The sequence below is a fragment of the Telmatherina bonti genome, assembly GCF_933228915.1.
Source record: "Telmatherina bonti genome assembly, chromosome: 4".
NCBI lineage: Eukaryota > Metazoa > Chordata > Actinopteri > Atheriniformes > Telmatherinidae > Telmatherina > Telmatherina bonti.
In genome coordinates, this window is record NC_136622.1 from 20,993,478 (window position 1) to 21,015,635 (window position 22,158).

The 22,158-nt window shown below is 38.3% G+C and overlaps 1 protein-coding gene across 2 annotated transcripts; it reads right to left on the reverse strand.

The window, feature by feature from the left end:
* Positions 1-1,885: 1,885 nt before the first annotated feature.
* On the reverse strand, positions 1,886-21,723 carry ampd2b (adenosine monophosphate deaminase 2b; the record flags this gene model as incomplete). 2 transcript variants are annotated; one of them, XM_079239749.1, is made up of 18 exons in its annotated part: positions 1,886-2,101; positions 2,193-2,303; positions 3,515-3,688; positions 3,883-4,003; positions 4,492-4,655; positions 4,750-4,876; positions 5,689-5,852; positions 5,970-6,101; positions 6,198-6,392; positions 6,502-6,631; positions 6,755-6,844; positions 6,922-7,063; positions 8,258-8,447; positions 8,527-8,629; positions 8,713-8,781; positions 8,889-9,019; positions 9,153-9,277; positions 21,615-21,723. In XM_079239749.1, 18 exons carry the CDS (start codon positions 21,721-21,723, stop codon positions 1,886-1,888), a joined length of 2,493 nt encoding a protein of 830 aa, XP_079095875.1. The 2 variants fall into 2 exon arrangements, with proteins under 2 accessions (XP_079095875.1, XP_079095876.1); XM_079239750.1 differs by lacking the exon at positions 21,615-21,723 and having other exon boundaries at positions 6,922-7,086; positions 8,203-8,447; positions 9,153-9,197.
* Between the last annotated feature and the right edge of the window lie 435 nt (positions 21,724-22,158).

The window sequence follows — 22,158 nt, forward strand, 5'->3', positions numbered from 1 at the left end:
ACATAAGTAAATATAAAATTATTTCAAAATTGCATGGCATCACTGCACACAGGAAATTAAAATTGACATGCCCCCTTATGCTGTAACTGTAAGGTCTGACAAACACAACAAAATATTGCAGAAATTCTGAAGATGAGGGTTTTTCTGCCAGTATCACAACACAAGTACTGCTAAAAAAAATATCAAGCAGCCCACAACAAGCAGCATTAATCTTTTGTCTCAAACCCTCTTAAAAATATAGATTTTTTGCATCATATGTTCAACTGCTCATTTGATAAGAAATAAGAGCTGTATTTAGTATTTTATTTTGTAAAAAAATAATCAAAGTTGATATTTCACCACACTGCTCACTGCAACACATAAAAGCTTATTTATTTGATTAAATGGAATTCATTCGCGTTACTACAGTATCCCAGGAGGATCAAAACTCCTGCTGTAGCTTTTGTATTCAAGATGGGCAAGTTATGTGATTGATACCAAACGTTCAAGAACACGCTTCAAAAAGATTAGCTTTTTTTGTGTGGTTGTAGGAAGTGCTTGTTATGTTTGTTAGCCATAATTTGAAAAACTGACAAGTAATCTTTTACAACAAGGAATATAACTTGTAAGGATTGTGCTTTTGTGAAATGAGCAACACAACTAAATGTGTGGATAATGCCCCCAAAAATCCAAAATGCCCTGTTATATTTTCCTGTTTGTATTCAGACTTGCTTTGTGTGGTTTGGTGGATTGGATGATTGCACTCTCCCACACATCAGCTATTCTGCTGGCCCCATTCTGAGTAGCTTTTATCTTTTGCTTGCGTGCTAAAAAAAAACAACTACAAAAAACCATCTGATTCCCCAAACAGAGAGGACTTTGATTCCTGTCTGTGGTGGGTTACTGGCTGCTTGTAGTTGTCATCTGCATTTTGTGCCATTAGATAACACAACATCTTACACACTGGAGCTTTAAGAAGTATGTTGGTCAACTAGAATGTGTAAATTTAGTGTTAATAATAAATCTTTTTATTTGTTTTGAAAAGAAACTGGTTTTGGAAAGAGAGGAAATGCCAAATTCAGTAGGTCTAACAACTTTTATTCATAGGTTTAACCATGTTTGGGTATTGACTAGTTAGCGCTTATTATTGTGCCACTTATTATTATTGCATTTTATTTCTCCACTTGAAAAACACTTGTTTTGCCAAGTTATGTATTAATTATTCAAAATTAATTATTCAAAAAGACAAATAATGTCTTTTTGTCTTGGACTCATTAGAATTTTCTTTTTTGGAAACTTGTACCAAAAAGTAAAGAACTGAATGTTCTAACACGTTAAAAACATACTTTTGTGTTATTATTTTGCTTTTTAAAAATGCCATACAAGTAATTTTGACATGAGGTGTTTATAAATACGAGAATTTAACCTAAACTAATGTGAAGTTAATTGCAACAAAAGCTGCCAGAAACTTGATCCCAGTGTTCTCAGTGCTGAGTTCCAACTTCTTTCTTTCCAAATTTATTCAAGATTTTCTATCTAATTAGACACCTTGGATCAAAGGGATTTATCCATTTTTATTTAGTTAACTTCTGAATATGAACAATAGCCAAGGCTTGGTACAGGGATTGCAGAAATTGTGCAGAATTGTAGACTAGATGTGGTCACAAACCATGAGACAATATGAAACTCTGAGATAAGTGAAATAAAGGATGACTTCAGGAAACTAAACGGAGCAAACACCTGGATACACAGGTTGGAGGACCTCTCCGAAGCAGCTCTCATATTAATGTTATCATGAAGCTGTTCTCATTCCACAGGTGTGATATTTTTGTGTGCAGATATGTACAACATCCAGCCATGGAAACGTAGAGTGCGGGGAGTATTCTGTTTGCAGGGAGCTTCATGTTCACTTCTCTGCCTGCATGGCTCCCATACTTAGAGATCCCTCCTCCTCGATGGTCTCCAGCTCATCAGTGCGAATGGCCTGTGTGATTAAATTCAGCTCTTCACACATGGTCTCATAGCGGTACGCTACGCGGATGTCAGGAACATTGGTGCGCCTGATGTCATTGCTCTCTTGTCCTTCTTTAATATAGTTTGGACCAAGCCAGTAGCTCTTCACCTGCAGAGAGTTGGAGTGAGATTATGCTACCTGCCAAACGATACACAGCCAATTTGCATACTTTTAAATCTTATATAAGGATAATTAATACCTTGTGAGAGAATCCACTCATCAGCACGCTGTTTCTGGCCAGCTCACACATGTCACAGGAGCTCAGTTTCCACACTTGAGCAGCGATGCTATACTCTTCCATCAAGGGCTCCTACACACCAGAACACATGCAGGTAAAACAGAGATGACCTGTTGTGGCATTTAACTCCTATGCCCTCCTTAGGCATTTTTGTCAATTTTCAATCCTCTTTTTTTTTTTTTCTTTGTTTTTATTTACTCTGTGATCATTTTGACCGTTTTGCAGCTACTGGCATGAAATTTTGCAATAACTTAATTTTAGTCAATTTATTTGAATACATTTTTTTTTTTTTTATGAAGTTTTTAAAATTATGCTGATGCATTTTGGAACCTTAGGTGGCCTTCATGGCCAAAAAAACAGTTCCCATAAAAATAAATAAATAAAAATAAATAAATAAAAAAAGAACAGCAAAACACCGTAATATGTAAATATTTTTTAAGTTTTTTCTTTTTTCATGAATTACTTTCACAGCTTCAAATCTGCTCAAACACAACCAAATGTTAAATAATCTTTGGCCTTGAAGGTCAGAGGGGATTCAGTTTGAGGAAAGCTCAAAGGCAAAACTCACCTAAATATTTTTGATTAAAAAAAAAAAAAACAAAAAAAAACAAAAACAACTAAGATTATTAAAATAAATAAATTTTTTCAGGATAAGGTTTGTTGAGTCAGATGGCTCAGGCAGCCAGGTCACCATGTTAAATATACTAGCAGACAGGGACAACAGCTGAATGCCTGGATACATGTAATGCAGCATTATCTTGCATAAACATGATGGTTGTCTTGAGTCTGCCTTCTTCAACAACTGCCTGAAGACAGCACCTTACAAAAACAGGTATTAGTTTTTCAACTCTGAACCAGTCTGCCATATGACTAAATGTTATTCCTCTTATTCTATATGTTCCAGAACAGCATGGGGCTTGAGTATCTTTATGTTTCTTGTTTCTCATAAGTCCTCAGCCAAACAATTACTAATTTTCTACAGTAGTTGTATCTTCAGAGGCCATGTTAACAACAGTGTTGCAACAGAATAATAAATGTTAATCATATATCAAGCATCTGTCTAATATCCATTTTACAACTGTTGACCATTCATTGCCAGTATAATGTCCTTTTGGGAATATTTTACCCAAAGCCTTCAATCATTATACAAATCTACATTAAGTGAAAAGGTGGAATGATAATTATATCAGCATATTTATTATCCTAATAACTGTACATGAAGTGCAGGGAAGCTGGATGTTTAGGCTGTGTGTTACTACGTGTGTTACTACTGTTTGGCTGACCTTGGTGAAGTGAAACTGCAGAGGGTCGTCTGTAGACAGAGAGACCATGAGCCCTCTGGAGAGGTACTCTGGGAGAGGGTTACGATGGTAACTGAGAAACAGGCTGTTATTGCTGAGAGGAGACATGGCGATGCCAATCTGAGCCAAGTAGTACAGGTACTGAAGCACAGGAGCCTGGGAAAAATGTTTAACAACAAAGCAGTGTGTTAGAGTAATACATAACAGCCCTGATTTTCCTACAGTTTTTTAAAGAAGCAAAAAGTCATATTATCTGTTTGAGTTGCAGTCTGAAAAATTCATGATATCCTCAAAAATTCTGGAGAACCTCTCCTCTGTGTGTGTGTGTGGTCTTGGTGTTGGTATCAGACCTTTCTGAGCAATAGCCCATGGGAGATATTCTCTGACAGCATGAAACCAGACACCAAGTGATGGATTGGCCCAGCCTCCCCACAATGAGGACGTAGGACGAGTGTATGAAACCCCCGCTGCCTGGAAAGAGAAGAGACACAGATTGTGGGAGGTTGACTTTAGCTTTGTTTGAGCTCAGTCTGCGTACAATGAACACCCACTGCAGCACTCCACTGAATCACCAAAGTGAGAGATCCCAGCTAAGAACGTATTTTCTGGGCTGAAAATCCAAATAGTTGTTATTTTGTTCTTTTTTTAATTAAACTTTGAAACTGAAAACAGAAATAAAAGAAATTAAACTGTAATCTAGAGTGCTAAATATACTGTAGGAGTAAAAAAAAAAAAGCTAAAAATAATTTAAAAATATGAGAGATTTCAGGTCAACATCTTTGGCTTAAATTTTTCTTGTTTGGTGATGCAAACTTCACCTTGACTCCAGCCAAAAAATAACCTCCAAAAGACTGCTTTCTTTCTTGTAAAATGTTGCTTAAACCTCATGGTACAGATAGCCGTTATGAGCAAAAAGGCAGGAAATGTCAGCCAGACTAACTGAGGTGAAGTTGAAGTACCTGCGCAGGTTGTTCAGCACGGTCATGTTTGCATACATATAATAGAGGTAGTAAGAGTAGGGTGGGTTGTCCTCCTCTGTCCAGTTAACTGGCAGCGGACTATCCAGGTTGAAGATATGTTGCTCTGGTTTTGATTCATCATCCACACTGTCAAAACCAACAACCTGTGAGAGGAACAAAGACAGATCCATAAAACCCACTGAGGACTGATGGATCATCTGAACGATCAGACGTGTATCTACTGTTAACATGTCATACGTGCTGAAGGAAGAGGTGCAGCTCCGGGTGGCTGCTGGGATTGACTGTAACCTCAAACAGAGGCATGAAGATATTCTCCAGCATCTCCTGGAAGTTAGACAGTTGTTTCTTCGTGTGGTAAACATCACTTTGAAGTGAAGATAAAAGCAAATAAAGGAGATAAATGTTAGATAATAATGGTTTTATTAATTAAATAATCCATGGTTGATCTAAATTTCAATAATGTAAACAGATTCTAAAACCTTCAGTCACTGGAGTGCCTGTCAGGGATACAGATTTAAGAAAAACTAGTTCAATCTTACTGAATAAAATGTTTAAATATAGAAATATCGTTCCATTAATGTAGAATTACAAACACACTGTCAATAAAGCACCGCCATTAAAAGCAAGACAATGCTTTCTCTCACAGAGAGAAGAGCATTTTTTCTCTTCATGATGCAACTGTCAAAATTTTACCCACTGTAGGTTCATTTCAAATTGTAGTTATGTTTGTTAGGATCATCCAAGGTAAAGGAATTTGACATTTGATCTGGATTCACTTCCACGAGAGCATGGCATAAACCTGATATGGTCAATCCATGACAGTTTTTGCTTCATATGATTATGACTTTTGTTTGTAAAACCAGACCACAGGTAATAGTGCGATAGCAAGTGTCATGTGACAATAATATAGACTGATTATTAAACAGTTTTCTGTTACTGTTGACAATTCCTGCAGAGATGTCTTACCTGCCACCAAGATGGTTACATGCCAACTAAATGCTGTCCATACTGTTCATGTCTGCAGTACAATTCACTAGTGCAACAAAATACTCTTTAGTTATAATTTTACAATTCAGTTATAAGACTGAATTGTATAACTGTGCACAGCAGAGTATAAGAGGCCCAATTCTGCATTTGGATACAACATTTTTGAGTATTTGCATTTAGTAAACTCACAAGAGACGTGGTACTTGAACAAGCCAGCGCACATTGTCAGAATACACTTGATGTGTGACAGCCCACTTGGCTAGTTTGTCCCACTCATCTCTGGAGCGCCCATAGATTGACAGCCTGAGCTCCACGTTCTGGTACTTGCTCTCCTCCAGGTCAGCCATCACCTCCTGAAAAGCAGAAACCAAAACAGTCAGTAGAGGGCACCAAGGGCTCATATAATCAATCTAAGGTTTTATTATAAAAGGTGTTACTAATATGTAAGTGATTGTGAATTCGGTGAGCACCTTAATAATGTGACCAAAGTATTTCCCCTCGATGTAGTTGTCTGTTTTAATGAAGATTTCTCTCAGGATGGATTCACCAATGGGATTGTATTTGGCATTGAACTTGTCAAATCGATGGAAAGTGTTACGATCCTGGAAAAATAATTGAAACATTTGTGCTCTCTTTTCTTGACAATGCATATGCATTCATTTTCCACACTGTGACTGAGGTTGAAGAGTATTACTCACTGCGTGCATGTCCAGAGTATCAACACTCAAGTCAAAGGCTGTCAGGTTCATACTCTCAAAGACCTCCATGAGTGTCTGACCTTTGCCCCTCTCCACATGCACAATCTCTTTAGGATACTTCTTCATGGCTCTTTTGATAAATCGTAGGAGGTGCTTCTGATTCATGCATGATGAAGCATGAATGTGCGTGTCAACCTGAAAAACAGCACAAACAAATAAGAGATAAAATGTATCCTAGAGTCTTGGTTTTGGATTGCAATAAATACCTATGATTGGGTGAAGCATAAAAAGCCTTCAAGTTCACCTTACGGATATTATAAAAATCTCGGTGTGGGACTTTTTTTTGTGCTGCCAGCTCCTTCATCTCATTCAGCAAAATGTGCATCTGGAATTTGGAGCTGAGGTATTGCAAACGGCGATAGCAGAAGGACTTTCTGTGGCAAAGGTAGACAAACAAATCAAAACATCAGTTTGGGTCTGAAACTTTTTTTCACTCTAAAGTCTCTACAAAAGAATCAAGTAATGTATGTAGAATCTATTTAAAAAATGGAGCTTACACTGGGCCATTGATAATGAGCGCCATCATGACGTTCATATCAGCTATGTACTCCTGCAGGTCTGGGTATGGCAGATCCAGCTCTGTGCTCCTGTTGGCACCACCACAATTAAAAGACACTAAAGATAAAGCATGTGTGCACCAAGAAATTTGTTCTCAATATCTTACTTTTCCATATTGTTCCTCGTTGTGTACACATGCATGACGCCATCCACCATCCTACAACCATAACCCACATCAGGTGGCATGCTGGCAGGGTCCTGATTCTCATACGGGTGTGTTTTAGAAACAGGTGGGTGCACTGTGGCATCTGAAAGAAGAAGGAGTGTTGAACTGAGTCACAGCTTTGAACAAAGTGAGCAGGCACATGCTGCTGAAGCTCTGCCTTGAACGGCCTACACATCATGACAGCATGTTCAGGGTGTATAAAACAGATTGTGGAATCAGTGGGTGCGACCAGCCTGGAATCATATTGTGTGAATGCTATCCATAACACTACATGCATTATAAGATTACTAATTCTGTTAAAGAACCCATAGAGTGCTTTGCCAGTATACTAATTCTTATTTCTACAGGAAAGTTTGCCAGATTAGTCTTATGTGCTTTAAAGTTACAAAAAAACAAAACAAAACAAACAAACAGGTTTTATTCACATGCTCTAGTTTAGGGGTGTCCACCTCTGGTCCTCAATCCTGCAGGTTTTCCATGTATCTCAACTTGAGGATCTAGTTTATATACCTCTGCTCTAGATTATTGCAGAACCTCTATCATCATTGTGATGAAATGTTTAGTTGTAGAATCTGTTCCTTTAAGGCAAGCCCTCCTGACAGACCCAGTTTACTCTCAGTTAATTGGTCAAATTTGGGGAATGCAAGGAAGTAGGTTATTCTTTGTTCAAGACATGCAAAATAGCCTCTAGAGCAGCGGTGGACAACTCTGGTCCTTGAGGGCTGCAGGCATTCAAGTGTTAGGAGTTTCCCTGCTGCAACACACCTGATTCAGATCAATGGATAATTAGCAGATTAATGCAGAGTTTGATGTCAAAGTTTGATGTGAAGTTCTGCACAAGTCTGCTAATTAAGTCTGATGTGTGTCAGGTGTGTTGCAGCAGGGAAACTCTCAGTATGCAGGACTGCAGCGCTGGAGGACCGCAGTTAGCCACTCCTGCTGTACCAAAATCACCCACTATTGTTGTTTAGGCTTGTGTTGCCTCCCTAAGACTACTCTGAGAAATCTGAACATTGGCACAAGTCTTCCGGAGGTGTCCTGTTGAGACATCAGGACGTTGGCAGAAGATGTTTTAGGTCCTGTGCATTAGAGAGTGGGGTGCAGTTGAACTGAACTTGTTGTGGGGTATCCTTTGAATGACAAACCAAGCTATAATGTGGAGAGCATGGAGGTCAGGTCAAGCTTTTAATCCTCTGATTCACTTTAACTTGCCAAAGTAACATCCATATGGATGTAACATCATAGTGATTGATAATAGAAATCAGTCCATTCTTACTTGCAGTAACTGTGGCCTCTGGGATCTCCTCTTCGTAGATATCTAAATCCAGAGGTCTCTCACTCAGCTCCTGCAGGTACCGAGCAGTAGTCCTGCAGAAGCTCTGCAGTGACAGGCCCATGTACTTTTCTCTGATGAACAAAGCCTTCACCACACACTTAGCAGCATCCAACAGATCGGTGAATGGAACCTGAACAGAACAACAAAACAGAAAGGGATAAATATGGTGACAAAAAAATCTTTTTCCCTGCAAGATTACTCTGCCTTACCCCACATTTTTCTTCTCCAGAAATAGTGACTCGTTGGTACTCTCTCTCTGGAACTGGTTCTCTTTCCTGCTGATCATGAGCCTGGCTTTGTTCCTTCATGAATCTTATCACAGATCAATGAGCATATTATGAATCACTTTTCCACCATTTTACATTTTGTGGCTAATGATGTCACAGTTGACTCACTCAAGATCAGTGGCACTGTCAGTTTTCATGAACTCCTGTTTGGCTCGCAGGAGGATGTCAGGTTCAAACCTGAGGACAGAGAAGCTGAACTCATTCTGGGATTATCAGTCCGGCTACAAATACTATTCTACGCTTTCCTGCATCACCTGCCTGTCTCCTTTCTTTCTGTTACTCACTTGACATCTTGGCTGATCTGTCGCTCAAGACGATGACGTTTCTCCTCCAGCTGTTCGATGGGACTGTCCTCAGGAAATTCATAGGGGGCACTCCGCATCTCGCTCTCAGCCAGGCTGCGGGAGAACAGTTCCTTCACACAGACACACGCAATATAAAACTGCATGTAAATTGTAAGTGGTACATGGACATGTACTTATATGTATAAGCAACCAGTGAGTTTAGAATGCATTGAAGTTTTTTAATGCAACACAATGACTTCTGACCTCAGCAATCTCCTTGTATTTCCCATCCATGGAAGTGCGCAGATCAATGGATTGTTTCAAGGCCACTGGGATCCCAGGCAAGGAATGCTGGGAAGTAAGGAGGCGGCGTGGACCACGAAGATCAACTGCAAATAAAAAGAGAGAAAGAATTGGTTGTTTGGAAGCATTAAATTGTTTTCATGTCTATTTTTGTAAATGTGTTGTAGGTAATATTAAACAAAGGCTGTTTGTTGTTTACTGACATGGCTGGTGTCATTTCATTACATAAGTAAGTGAATGCATCATATCTCAAATCACGTACAAGTTAATCTGTGATTTTGTCCTCAGCTCAGTTCCATCTTCAGTCTATTAACTGATTTAACCAGTATAAATCAGCAACATGTTCTTTGAGGTTCTGTCCAGGTTATGCTCATTGCTCTTATCCTTATGGGTAGTCTAGCCAACCGTTACTTATGTAACAATGAGGATGTTACCTGATGCACTGAGATGTACCTTGCTCTATTTCTCTAATATATTAATGTATAAATATATGCCAATATTGCAGTCTCTAACTTATTTCTCCTTTTTTCCGCAGGTCTTCCTGAATAAGTGCAGTTGTACATGTTGTTCTATCTTTCCTGTCGTCTCCACCCCAACCAGTCGAGGCAGATGGCTGCCCTCCCTGAGCCGGGTTCTGCCGGAGGTTTTCTTCCTGTTAAAGGCGAGTTTTTTCCTTCCCACTGTCGCCGGGTGCATGCAGGATGGGGGATTGGATCGAAGCCATGACTCGATGCAATCAGTTGGTTTCTATTATAGGATATGTATGAATTGGCTCGAAATGATGTGTATGTTGATTCATGTATGTAAAGTACTCTGTGACAACATTTTTGTGAAGTGGCGCGAGACAAATAAAGCTGAATTGAATTGAATTGAGGTTCCTGGTTTCTGCTAAGGACTGAAATCTACCTGTTAATGGTCTTTAATTCAACTTTTGATCATGAAGTCTCGCCACCGGAAACTTTAAAACAATCTCTGAGCTAATAGTGATAATAGAGTGAAATAGTGATGAAAGTTTTCATCTGTTGTTGTATTTCATGCTATTCGACCAAAGATAACTTCATGGAGGAACATGTCACTTCATTTAGTAAATCATAAAATGATGGCTGCATCACATTTAGGAGGTGATAAAGTTCACATTTCAAAGATGGAGAGGATTGGGTTTAAGTACCATGGTGACTGTAATGCTGATTAATCTCCTGTCCCAAACCCTTTCCAGATTACTACCTGCTGAGTCCAGCCCACTGGGATGAAGGCACGAAACTTGTTGGACACACACATTGTTTACATTGACAAGTAGATCTAACAGGCAGAGAGCGAAATCAAGTTGGACAAAGCAGATGTCCTGCTATAATAAATCCTTGTAGAAATCATGTTGGTTGACACAAAAACATTTTATCAAGACATCAGGGTGAAAAATCCCCTGTTCTGAAAACAGTGCTCCTAGTTAGCAGTGAGAGAAGCTGTATTTCTGAAATATTTGCATTCAGACAGCAACAAATTTAATTCAGTGTTTTTAGATCACTTTAATTTAACATCATAGCTGCTGTTAAGCTGAACTTTGTGACACTGTGGCTGCTCACATGAAGGATAACAAATCAGTTTTACTTGAAACAGTTACATTGTATTAACTGAGCTTTTCACTTTGATGAAAATAGACATTTTCTTTTGTTCAGCTTAGGGTTAAGTGTTATGATGTGATCATAAGTCAGTTGCGAAAGTTCAGTCAGCCTTTTGGTGGGTCTTCTCACAGACCAGTGGAGGCCCGAGCTGACAACCACAACCCACTGTTGCCACTGCAAGTCCAACTAATAGACAGATGAGTAGGGAAAACCAAGGACAGTCCTTGAAAAAAAAAAGAAATAATATTACTTGTGACAAGGATGGCAGTGAGTGGATGCATGCAGAAAAAGATGTCAAGGGAATGAAAAACCAAAGTTAAAGCATTTGCCAGTGTGCTGTTTATGGGGATAATGCTTGTGTTTCCCAAGGTGTTTAGGATAGATATCAATCTTTCCCTTGAAACTATGCACCTGTCACTGAAATATTCATCATCCTGCTAAATATTTCATTCTGTGGATGCTAGAATGTCAGTGGGACTGATGCTCCCCAGTATTCATAGAACATACTAACAGGAAGGTTGAAGAGTCTATGATACATCATATCACGACTGGAAACTGATTCATCTAACACACTCTGACTGAGTTTTATTTTGGCTCAGAGGGATAGAAACGCAGCCTGATACACCAAGTTTCTGGGCTGCAAGTGACTTTACATTGGTTTTCATCAGGATGTATACAAACTCTTGGTGATACATAGAATGGCTGTTTTGAAAAGAAATCAGTGGACCGTCGAGTCCACACATCACCACACGTCATCCCCTTTTCCCTTACATTGTCCAATCAACACATCCCACTCTATAAAGATCACATTTGTTGACAGTCTGAGAATAGAGCACAGAGGGAAACAAACTCTTTCTGCATATAAATATTGAACTGTGCTTGTATTTAGCTGAATTCTGTGTAAGCTAAAAGGTTGCATGAATTATAATGAAATTAAGGAAATCAACCCTTCGAATCCATCATCTCAACAAAAATCTGACATTTTACAGTTCAAGCTTTGCAAACCAAGGGAAATTAAGTCACTGAGAAAGTAATCTGCAAACTAAATGCTTATGGAAATAATAATGGTTGCATCTGGGATCGAAATATTGATAAGAAAAACACATTTTGTGTCGCCAACAAACTTTTCATGACTGAAAACATATTGCAAACAATTTATAAAAATACATCAGTATAATATAAAGGAACAAACTTTGTTTTCTACAAATCAAGTCTAAGTGGATACAAAGATCACATGCTGTGATGTTAAACTGCCCTTAAATCACAAACAGTACAGGAAGGAGTGCATCTGTGTAATGTTAACAGCTAGTGAAGATGTTATATCCTCTGTCAGCTTGCCTCATATAAAACTTTTGATGATGGGGGACACTAGTGTGGAGAACAGGAGATAACCGGCAGCAAAAGACATCCATGATGGGCCACAGCAAGGCCAAGCCCAGCCAAGCTCTTCCAGACCTGGAGCTAATCCCCTAATGGCTGCTATATTTGGATCAGCAGCATCTATAGTTACATAACAACTCATCCCCCAGCAGTTGGAGGGCAGCCACTCAGAAATTAAAGCCATCAACGTTTCACTTGGACATAATCTGGCTGAATGAAGCTTTCATTGATCTAAGAATGTCATAACACAAGGGTCTTGCATTACTGTTGCTGCATGACACACAGGGCTAACTCTAAAGCATCCCCAGGCTGTAAACATGTTGAATAAAAGGCTTGCACAGTCTTCCATGGTTTATTGCTCCATGTCACTGCTGAGCCTCACAATAAGGTCAAGTAATTCCACCACATGCATTTTTTTTAATATCAATGCAGAGTATGGAGAGTCGTAATAACACTCTAACTCAGACCAGAAGATCAAATAGGATGTGGAGTGTGTGTGTGGAACCAGAAGTCAGGGGTCAAGATACATCCTGTGGAAATTCATCCACAAGCCATCTGTCATTTTTGTTGTTGTTCTTTTCTTTTTTAACTCCTCAAACTAAAAACATCATGGATACACGACTGATGAGTATATTTCAACATTTACTATGTTTTAGCCCATCATGTTGTCTCTGGGCTTCAGCCAGAAGTCAGACCATGTAACCACTGTCTACCTGCTCCCACTGACTACACTGATGCCATCAAACAAAAGAAAAGATCCTTGTGACTCCTCTTTTCTGTGGCAAACGTCTCACAGAGAAAGTTGAATGTTTTCACAGTGCATATCTGATGCTGCTGAGAAGACAGGATTACAAAGGAACAATGAATTAAATCAAAGACCAGTTTTGTTAAAAAAAACAAAACAAAAAAAAAACCAATATTTATCAAATCCTAGATGAGGAACAAAGGTTTTTAAAAGTCACACATAAATCTATGCTAAATAAAACTGTTAAAAACTTTCCAAACAAATACTTTGTATCAGTACTTCATATTCCTCTAAATTCTCCATACAGGGTACAAGATTCACTTTTATGCAATCTAACTTGCATAAATTGGCAGGTCTATAAATTACTGGTTGTCATGTCAGGGAGTTTAGATCAGCAAGAACTTTATTTTAATATAACAAACACATAATTTGACCACTTGATTGTCTTATCAAAAATACAAAGACCCTTGCGGAGCAGAGACAATGTAACACCCCTCCTCTGCTTCTTCCTCTAGCTTCTCTCGCTGGCTCTATATGAAAACAAATGCCATCCCTCAAGATGTGTGACGAAATATATGTCACATTTTATCGTTCAGAGCTTCTACTTTACATCAACAAAAGGCACAAGAAAGTAAGTTAGTGGGGCAATCAGTTTCTTCTCAGCACACCAAAGCCATCACTGCTCAGGGCTGTTACATATAGCCATCAAGGGACCAGCAAAGGAGAGTGGCAAAGATTGGAAAGAGGGGGAAAAAAGGTGGAGAGGATTATTTGTGCTTTTTTTGTGAGGGATGAGGGTAGTGGAGCGTACCTATCTCCTCAGAGCCTGAGTTTACCAGCAGCTAGCAGGGCCGAGGGAGGACAGACAGACAGAGAGAGGGAAAGAGACGGTGTCCTAGCAGGGAGATGGAGCATGCCGAACAGCAAATGACCCAGGATGGCAACTGCTGTCCTTTCAAGATGCGTTAAACACAATGGAGGGGAGGGAAGGATGAAGAGAAACAAGAAAGAAATACTTCAAATTGCCCGTATTAAAATTTGTTGAACATAAACACACACGCACACTCACACTCATATGCTTGCACATCAAAACACTCAGAGACAAACAGTCCTCTCTTCTTTCATACTTAATCTGTCCCTGTCATACATACACAGAGCTGGTCCGGCACATCCATGAACTCCCCCTCACATCCCCCCTCTGCTCTGTCTGCCTCTGGTTCAGGCCAGCTGTCGTTACACTAGCTGCCTCTGGAGCTGATCTTCCTCATTTAAATGCCTCTGACATCTATCTGGAATGTACCACGGGAGGTTAAAGAAGCAGGGGATGGACAACATGCATCACCAGAGGATATGGATTCTCCCACACTGCATATTCTGAACAGCACCCCCCTCTTCTCTGCTTCATCGTCTGTGCTGTGTTTTGCTAAAGGGACCATGTGTTCTGAATGTTTTTGTCCCATCTGAGTGTGTGTAAATAAAATGGTGCTGTTTCAGTAGTAAGGTTTAAAATTTCATTTCTTCTTTCCCCCCCTGTTTATATATATATATTTTTTTGGCTGAATAGTCACTGTCTGAAACATTAGACCATGCCTCCATCTCTTCTCACATGAATGAAATTAAGGGGCCAGCTTATTGTACCCAGTATGGTTGATGTAGTACTTTCTGGAACAGGCTTTCTCATACTTTAAACACAGACCTGTGTTTGTGTGTGTCCAGAGGGAGAAAAACAAAACCAAAAAACAAAACACAATAAACTGTTGAAACCCTATGACCTGATTTCAGAGAATAAATGTTTAATACACAAGATACAATTCTTTATTGTATTTCTGGGTGCACAGTTTTCTTTAGCCATGTTTCCCTCCCTGTTTGACATAGTAGAGCAATGAATAGCATGAACAGCACTGCAGTGAATAGTAATTTGTTCATGATAAAGAGCCTCTGCAAATAAACAATGCCGCTAATTTCAACTGGACTGCAGCATAAAATACTACACTTTCATTCCTCTGCAGTGCTCTGCAAAATCTTGACATTCTCCCTGATTCTTCATATTTTCCTTCCTTTGAGCCATTCTTTTGTGTGATTTTCTATAGGCTAAAATTAAACAAGTCTTTGTCAGTATATATAAAAATTCACAAATCCTCATATGAATATTCTTCTTTGCTTCTTCATGATTACAAAGCCACTCAATCATTTGTCCAAATTTGATTTGAGTGAAATGTTTATCCTCCAAATCTATTAGTTAAGCTTATTTTCTAAATATTTTCTTTCTTTCGTCATAATTCAGACACTATCCTAATACTATGTCCTATATGCACATATTTACTACTTGGGAACATAAATGCATATTTCAAGTTTTCAAAAATGTAAACATAGTGATGATAAAGTCCAGCTAATAGCCGTAGCACATATATAAGCCCAGACTACATCTAGTTGGACATAAACATACTCCAGTTGTAGTTAGAGATTAAAAGTAGGTGACTGGGTAAAAACTTAAAGAAATCTGGATTCTTACTTATGTCATTTTTATTTATTTTTAACCTTGGTATACATTCAAAAGTTGTGTTGAGAAATCTGGCAGCAGATACTTCTCTAACAACTTTTTTTTTTTTTTTTTTTTTTTTTTTTTGTCATGTTTCAGTCTGAAATAATAATAATTTAATGTAATATGTTCAGAAAGTTTATTGAACTAAAACCAGACTGTAGGCCAAAATAATCAATTTGATTCTGACATAATAATATCTCCCACTGAAATATACTGAACCTACAAGTGGGTCTCTTTGAGGTGCACATTAGTCTGGGATGACCATCGTGATCCCTCTTCTGTTGGATAACTTGTTAACATTTAGTCCCTGAAATAATGGTCAGAGCTTTTGGGTTAGGAAAATGTTAACATTTTTTATTATCAAATAGATTTTTCAATACGGACTTCATTTTCTCTATTGGGTAAGATTAAAAAAACTTTAAAATTTATAAGTGTTTTATTAAACCCAGCTCCTGGCCTTTAATTAAACCACAATGGATTTTAAACTTGCCCCAAAAATGTCCATTATCATTTCTTCAAAGAAGGCTCCCATGTTATAAGCAGCAAAAGTGACAAAAATAGGCCCGTTTGGCTCAGTCAGTATCACTATGGTAAGTGTTTACATTGTCTGTCCGAGCTTGCTCAGTAATATAGAAAATTGTACACCACTTTTTCTTTAATCACATTTAAATTTAATGAGGAATGACTGCCCTTTGTAATCCTATTGCAAACTCATGTTTTGTTTAAGAAATGACAATGCTGGTGAGAACTGTTCAGGATTTTGTCACATTTCAGTGTTTTAAATGAGATTTCTGTGATAATTTTCTGTTGCAATAAACCAGCTTTTCACCACTGCTGTGATGCTCATGACATCATGTTATGCAAAAGCACGTTTTTTCTGCAAGTAGACTCAAAAACACTTAAGACAAACTGAACAGGTATGTTCAGAAGATCTCGGCGTAACAGCAATTATGATTATATAAATAATTATTCTGTTGAAATGCTGTTTGTATTTTCTTCCGAATGATTTTTCAAAGGGTTTTTGTTAGTTTTAAGCCCCTCTAAAATGAACACAAAAATGACTTCTGAGTGATTCTGTATCTGTTCACACCGGGCACCCTCTGATGGTCAAACTCAGCATTACACAAGAAATTGTAAACTCATATTAATTAATCAAGAAAGATTCAGTTATACTTGAAAACCTTTAATACAGGCAAGGTAATGATAAAAGCAAGATAATTTAAAAATGAATGCAGGTTTCATACATAACTGCGTGAGAAAAGAAAAGCTTTTCATCTGGATTTAAAGTGTCTCTGTTTGGTGAAAGCTCATCTCCAGTTTGTTCCACTTGTTCCCAGGATTACAGCTAAATGCTGTTTCTCCATGTTTAGTCTGGATTCTGGCCTGGACTAGCTGACCTGGGTCTTTGGATCTAAGAGCTCTGTTAGATTTATGTTCTCTGAACATGTCATTGACGTATTCAAGGCCTAAACCCTTCTAGGAAGTGTAAACTATCAGGATTATTATTATTATTATTATTGGACTAAATTTAAATTGTTTAAAATTTAATCAGATCTCTTAGTCCTAGTGAAAACTCGAGCAGCAGAATTCAGGAAGAGCTGCAATTAATGTACTTTGTAGGAAGTCCTGTTAAAATCATTACAATAATCCAGTATGCTGGAGATGAATGCATGGACAAGTTTTTACTGGTCTTCTTGTGAGACAAAACTTTTAATTCTGTTGATGTTTCAGAGTTGGTAAAATGCTGTCTTAGTGACATCTTTGATGTGGCTGCTGAAATCCAGATGTGAATCCATCAACACTCTAAACTTGTTTGGTGGTTTTAAGAGCCTGAGTCGTTGTCTTTGTTTAATTGAAGAAAAAAATCGATCAACTGTTTATCTGCTCCAAACACTGGCACAGTAAGTCTGTTCTGGTGACAAAGACACATAAAGTGGTGTATTGTCTGCATAATTGTGAAAATTCATATTAAAGTTCTGTAATAATTGATCCAAAGAGAGCATATACAGGTTGAATATAAGAGGTCCAAGGACTGACCCCTGTGGGAATCCACAAGTTATGGTCACTTGCTCAAAATCATAGCTGCTTACTGTAACCAATTATATCCAGCCTTCTCAATAGGACCAGAACCAGTAAAAGACCACTTCAGAAAGTCCAACTCGGGTTTCTAGCATGTGCAAACGAATTCTGTGATCTACAGCAATGTTTTTTAACCACTGTGCCATGGCACTATATGAGAGACCATGAGGTGTGCCAAAAGAAATTATTCAATATCACCTAATTAGTCTAAAAAGTAGAGTGGAAGATCATAAAATACCTTTTTCTTGTGTTTATCTGATTTCTATGGCATCTTGACAAAATGGACTTTATTCTATTGATATAGGCTTTTTTTAATTTCTTTTTTACTTTTTTGGTTTGTGGTGTGTCTTGTGATTTTTTCAGTAAAAAAATGCCTCAGCTCCAAATAGTTTGAAAAACATTGATCTACAGTACAAAATGCAGCACTGAAATCCAGCAAAACTAATACATGACAAGAATCAGTATGTAACCTAATGTCACTTAATACTTTAACCAGAGCTGTTTCAGTACTGTGATGAGGTTGAAAGCCTGACTAGAGTTTATCCAAACATTTGTTTTCATTTATAAAGTCATTAAGCAGGTTAAGTACTACTTTCTTAATAATCATGGATCCAAAAGAGATGTTAGAGGCAGGTCTACGGTTATCATTTTTTTAGAAGTGGCTTAATAGCAGCTATCTTTAGTTACTCATGAAAATTTCCTGATGCCAGTGATATACCCAAACATGATTAAGCAATTACCTGTAACATTTACATATTTCTGCACACACTCAACTGTATTATACATTTATTTTTTTATTCTGATGTATTAACACTTAAAACAGTGTGGGTTTGTCTGTCTAATTGTATTCTTTAGTTAATATTGTTGTTAAAAACATATTTTATAATAGAAAATGTGATGTTTATGTAAAAAAAAAAAAATCATGTCAATGGAATTATTACTCTGATATATTATTTTATTTATTTATAAGACAACGGAAGATGTATAAAGTATAAAGGATCCACTTAAATGAATACGTAAAAAGCATAGCTGGTAATTATTAGTTTTAAGTCATTTATCAGTAATCACTGTACCCCTAATAGACTTGATCTTTAAAGTCACAAATAACTATAGCTGAATTGTAATAGTTAAATTCAGTTTTTCACTAGTCTGAGGGGAACTTTCAAATGCCAAGCTTTGATCATACAGAAAGATGTAACAATCACTTTCTAGATGCTAAAACAAGAAAAACATAATAATTTTCCAAGAAATGTCAGATATCACTGTACCTTTCCAGACAGAACTCGCTCTCTTAGTGTTTTGCAGACATCAGTTGGCATCAACTACCTCTGCTGCACATTACCCTACCATTAAGTACGAGAAACAATACCTCAAAGATGTGGCCTCCCCACCTCAGGGCATGAGTCCAAAAGCCCTCTGTCAGCACAGATGTTGCTTCATCAGAGCAGCATAAAATGTAGAGGTACACGAGGAGTGACCGAGTGAAGATTACCAGCTGAAGGTGTGTTAGGGTGGGTGACCCACTATTTCAGTCAATCATTAACTGCAGCCAGAGTAATTACAGTAGATTAAGTTCCTGTTACATGGTGTCTCTTTGGCCATTACGGTATTGATAATGGCATGTGTTGACATGTAATGATGATCATTTGTGACACAACCAAAAGGTATGTGGACCTTTATTAGACCACAACAGACTGGTTGCAGTTGGTATTTGACGTATTAAACTGATGTCACACATCTGTCACATTTCATAATACTCTCTAATGACCAGCCTAAACAAACATCTACTGCTACGTTGAGTTAATTAACAGGCATTGATTTAAGTGCAAAAAGTGCAAACAGTACATTGTGGCATTGTGGGTGGCAGGTGGGTGTCTCTAATCTCAGAACTACCCTTTTCACAGCCAGAGAAGTGATTCATCCATTACTGCTCCATCTGAGCTTCACTCCACAAACCCTGCAGTAATGTTGTAAATATGGACCACACTATACCCAAAAACTTCACACATAATAACTGTGTGAGAAGGCAAAGCCCTGCCCAATAGACACAAGGCAGTGTATTTTCTGCTGAGGGGGTCGAGGGATTAAAACTCAATTTGTGCCACTTTGATTCGGCTGCTGCTTTCCACATCAGTTCCTCTCTGCTATGCTGGCTGACTGCTGACTGCGATCGATTAAAATGGGCTAATAAGCTACTTGAGTGTGATAGTATCAATTTAAAAAATTGTTAAACAGACTAGCAAAAGATAGGTGTCACATAATTTATAATTGATTAACCTATTATAAGCTGCTGCAGCAGAAACAATCAATATAAAGACTCCATGATCATTTCAATAGATTGTAATTACTCAAACAGCCCATGTACTATAATACAATCACATTTTTGTGTGTCTACAGCTTTATTTGCATGTATTACTACTTACACAGACTGTACTGTGCAATCTGCCTCTAACTAGACGAGTGCACTTGTGAAAAGCATAAAACAAAAGAGATGAGTCACCTAAATGTCATCTTTGCTTGCTCAGATAGTTTCCTGGAAGCTTTAACATCATGAAATGTGAATGCAGTCTTAATATGCTTCAGCAGAAACTCTAAATGAAACCCTGAGGCTTTTGAATTGAATCTCTGCACAGTCTGCACTTTCTCAGAGAAAGGGAGGGAATCAATGTCATTATAGCATCTCAGCAATTATTTCTCTTAGCTTGAAAACAACTTTTGTAATGACACCATCAGCGATAAGCTTTGAATGTAAGTAATGGCTAAAAACATCATGATTGGTAAGCTGGTAAACCATTCAGACCCTTGCTGTTGTCACTACTGTAAGCGTTGACATCAATCCCTGACTACTTTGGTCATCATTCCAATGTCCCAGCATGTCACAGCTAGTTCCCTGGAGTGATCTGACCTATGCATGAAAGATTTTTAAAGATGCAGTGTATATTTTTAGAAAATAAGCAGATGAATTCTGCAAATCAAACATGTTAGAAATCCACAGACGGAATATATTATACAAGTTCAATCAAGATTTCATATATAAGTAATTTGTCATTATATTTATTCAGGATCACTGTTGGTGTGAGAAACCTGCAATGGCGCAGACACAATCACACCACACTTTCTGTTTTTAAATATCCAGATAAAAGATGACTATCAAAGCTTGAATATGAAACTAAATGAAGCACATCATGCCTCACAGAATGATTTCATAAGGATGTTAAGACATCAGTGGTGGCGCGCTCCTGTTTTAGATCACGCCATCTGCATGATAACACTGAGAAAAAGAAAAAACAGGTTTTGCATTTCAGAGAAAATGTAGCTGGTGAAGGAGATGACACCAACTCTTTGTACTTTGGATGAAAAGCTGACCAACATACGAATACATCTCATTGGAAGCTAATCCTCCCATTCACTGAGGGATCAAGTCCTGAGGTACCAACATACACATTCTCTCCAGGCCACATGTTGCTATCACACCAAACAAAAGAAGCAGCATCATCGCAACAATTTAAGCAACATGTTAATTTCCTTAAGCCAACAGGTCTCCACATTATGTTTGATCCTCTAATTTCTAAATCTGATCACTGAGCCAAAATATAAGTTTTTGCCTTTCAAAAACAAGTTATGCAACATCTAAAGAGTTTCACATTGCTACAGATGACTCTCACCCAAATGACCATTTAGGATATATGTAAAGCATGTTGTTTCCTTTCTAAAACTAAGCCAAGAAAGACAGGATGAGATGAAGTTAATACTGTCGCATTAAACTGCAGGGTATCATTTCCGAAAGTCTTCCACAGTGAGAAGTCCATGCTACACCTCTCTGATCAACAGGTATGCATTACACTAACGACTACCGGAGACGAAGTGATACACTTTCACTTTTTATTTTCATGAGAATTTCTGTCATTTATCCACTTAAATAATCTACAAATAAACATCTTATTTTATATAAAAATGCGTATTTTAAAGCTTAACCCCATTATACAAAGATCAGTTAATATTCCTCCAGTTTTACTCTCTTCATCCTCCCTTTCCTTCCCCAGATTCCTTCTACTCACCTGTGCTGGCTGTGTATTGCAGGCTGCCCCTCTTCTTATAAGGGGAGACAGGCTTGTTTTTGGTCCCAGCGCCCCCAGCTGAGGTTGACGAGGGCACATTGGAGGACATGTTCCCAGGTCGTGTGGTATTAGAATAAGGAAGCTGGGTGAGTCAGTGGATGGAGCGATGAAAAACCACACTGCCTACGAGGAAGAGAAGAAGAAAAGAGAAGACAGAGGACAGATAGGAGAGAAGAGAAGAGGGAGGATGGAGCACAGATGCTAGAAGCTTGAGGGAGTCTGACTGCAGTCAGCGTTAGTGTGTGTCTGTTTATGCTCATGCTACGTGCCTGTGAACAGGGATTTCCAGACTGGTCGGTCCAGCACGAGCATCCCTCTGCAGTGAAACAGACCCCGCCCCCTCCAAAAGGCTCTCATGCCTGTGCTGCAACACTGATGGAGGCAGGGTAGCGTAATGGAGGGGCTCGCCATGCCCCCTGGATGCGCAAAAAACCACACATTTACACTCTCACAAGCACACAGCATCCAAACCATGGAGCAGCAG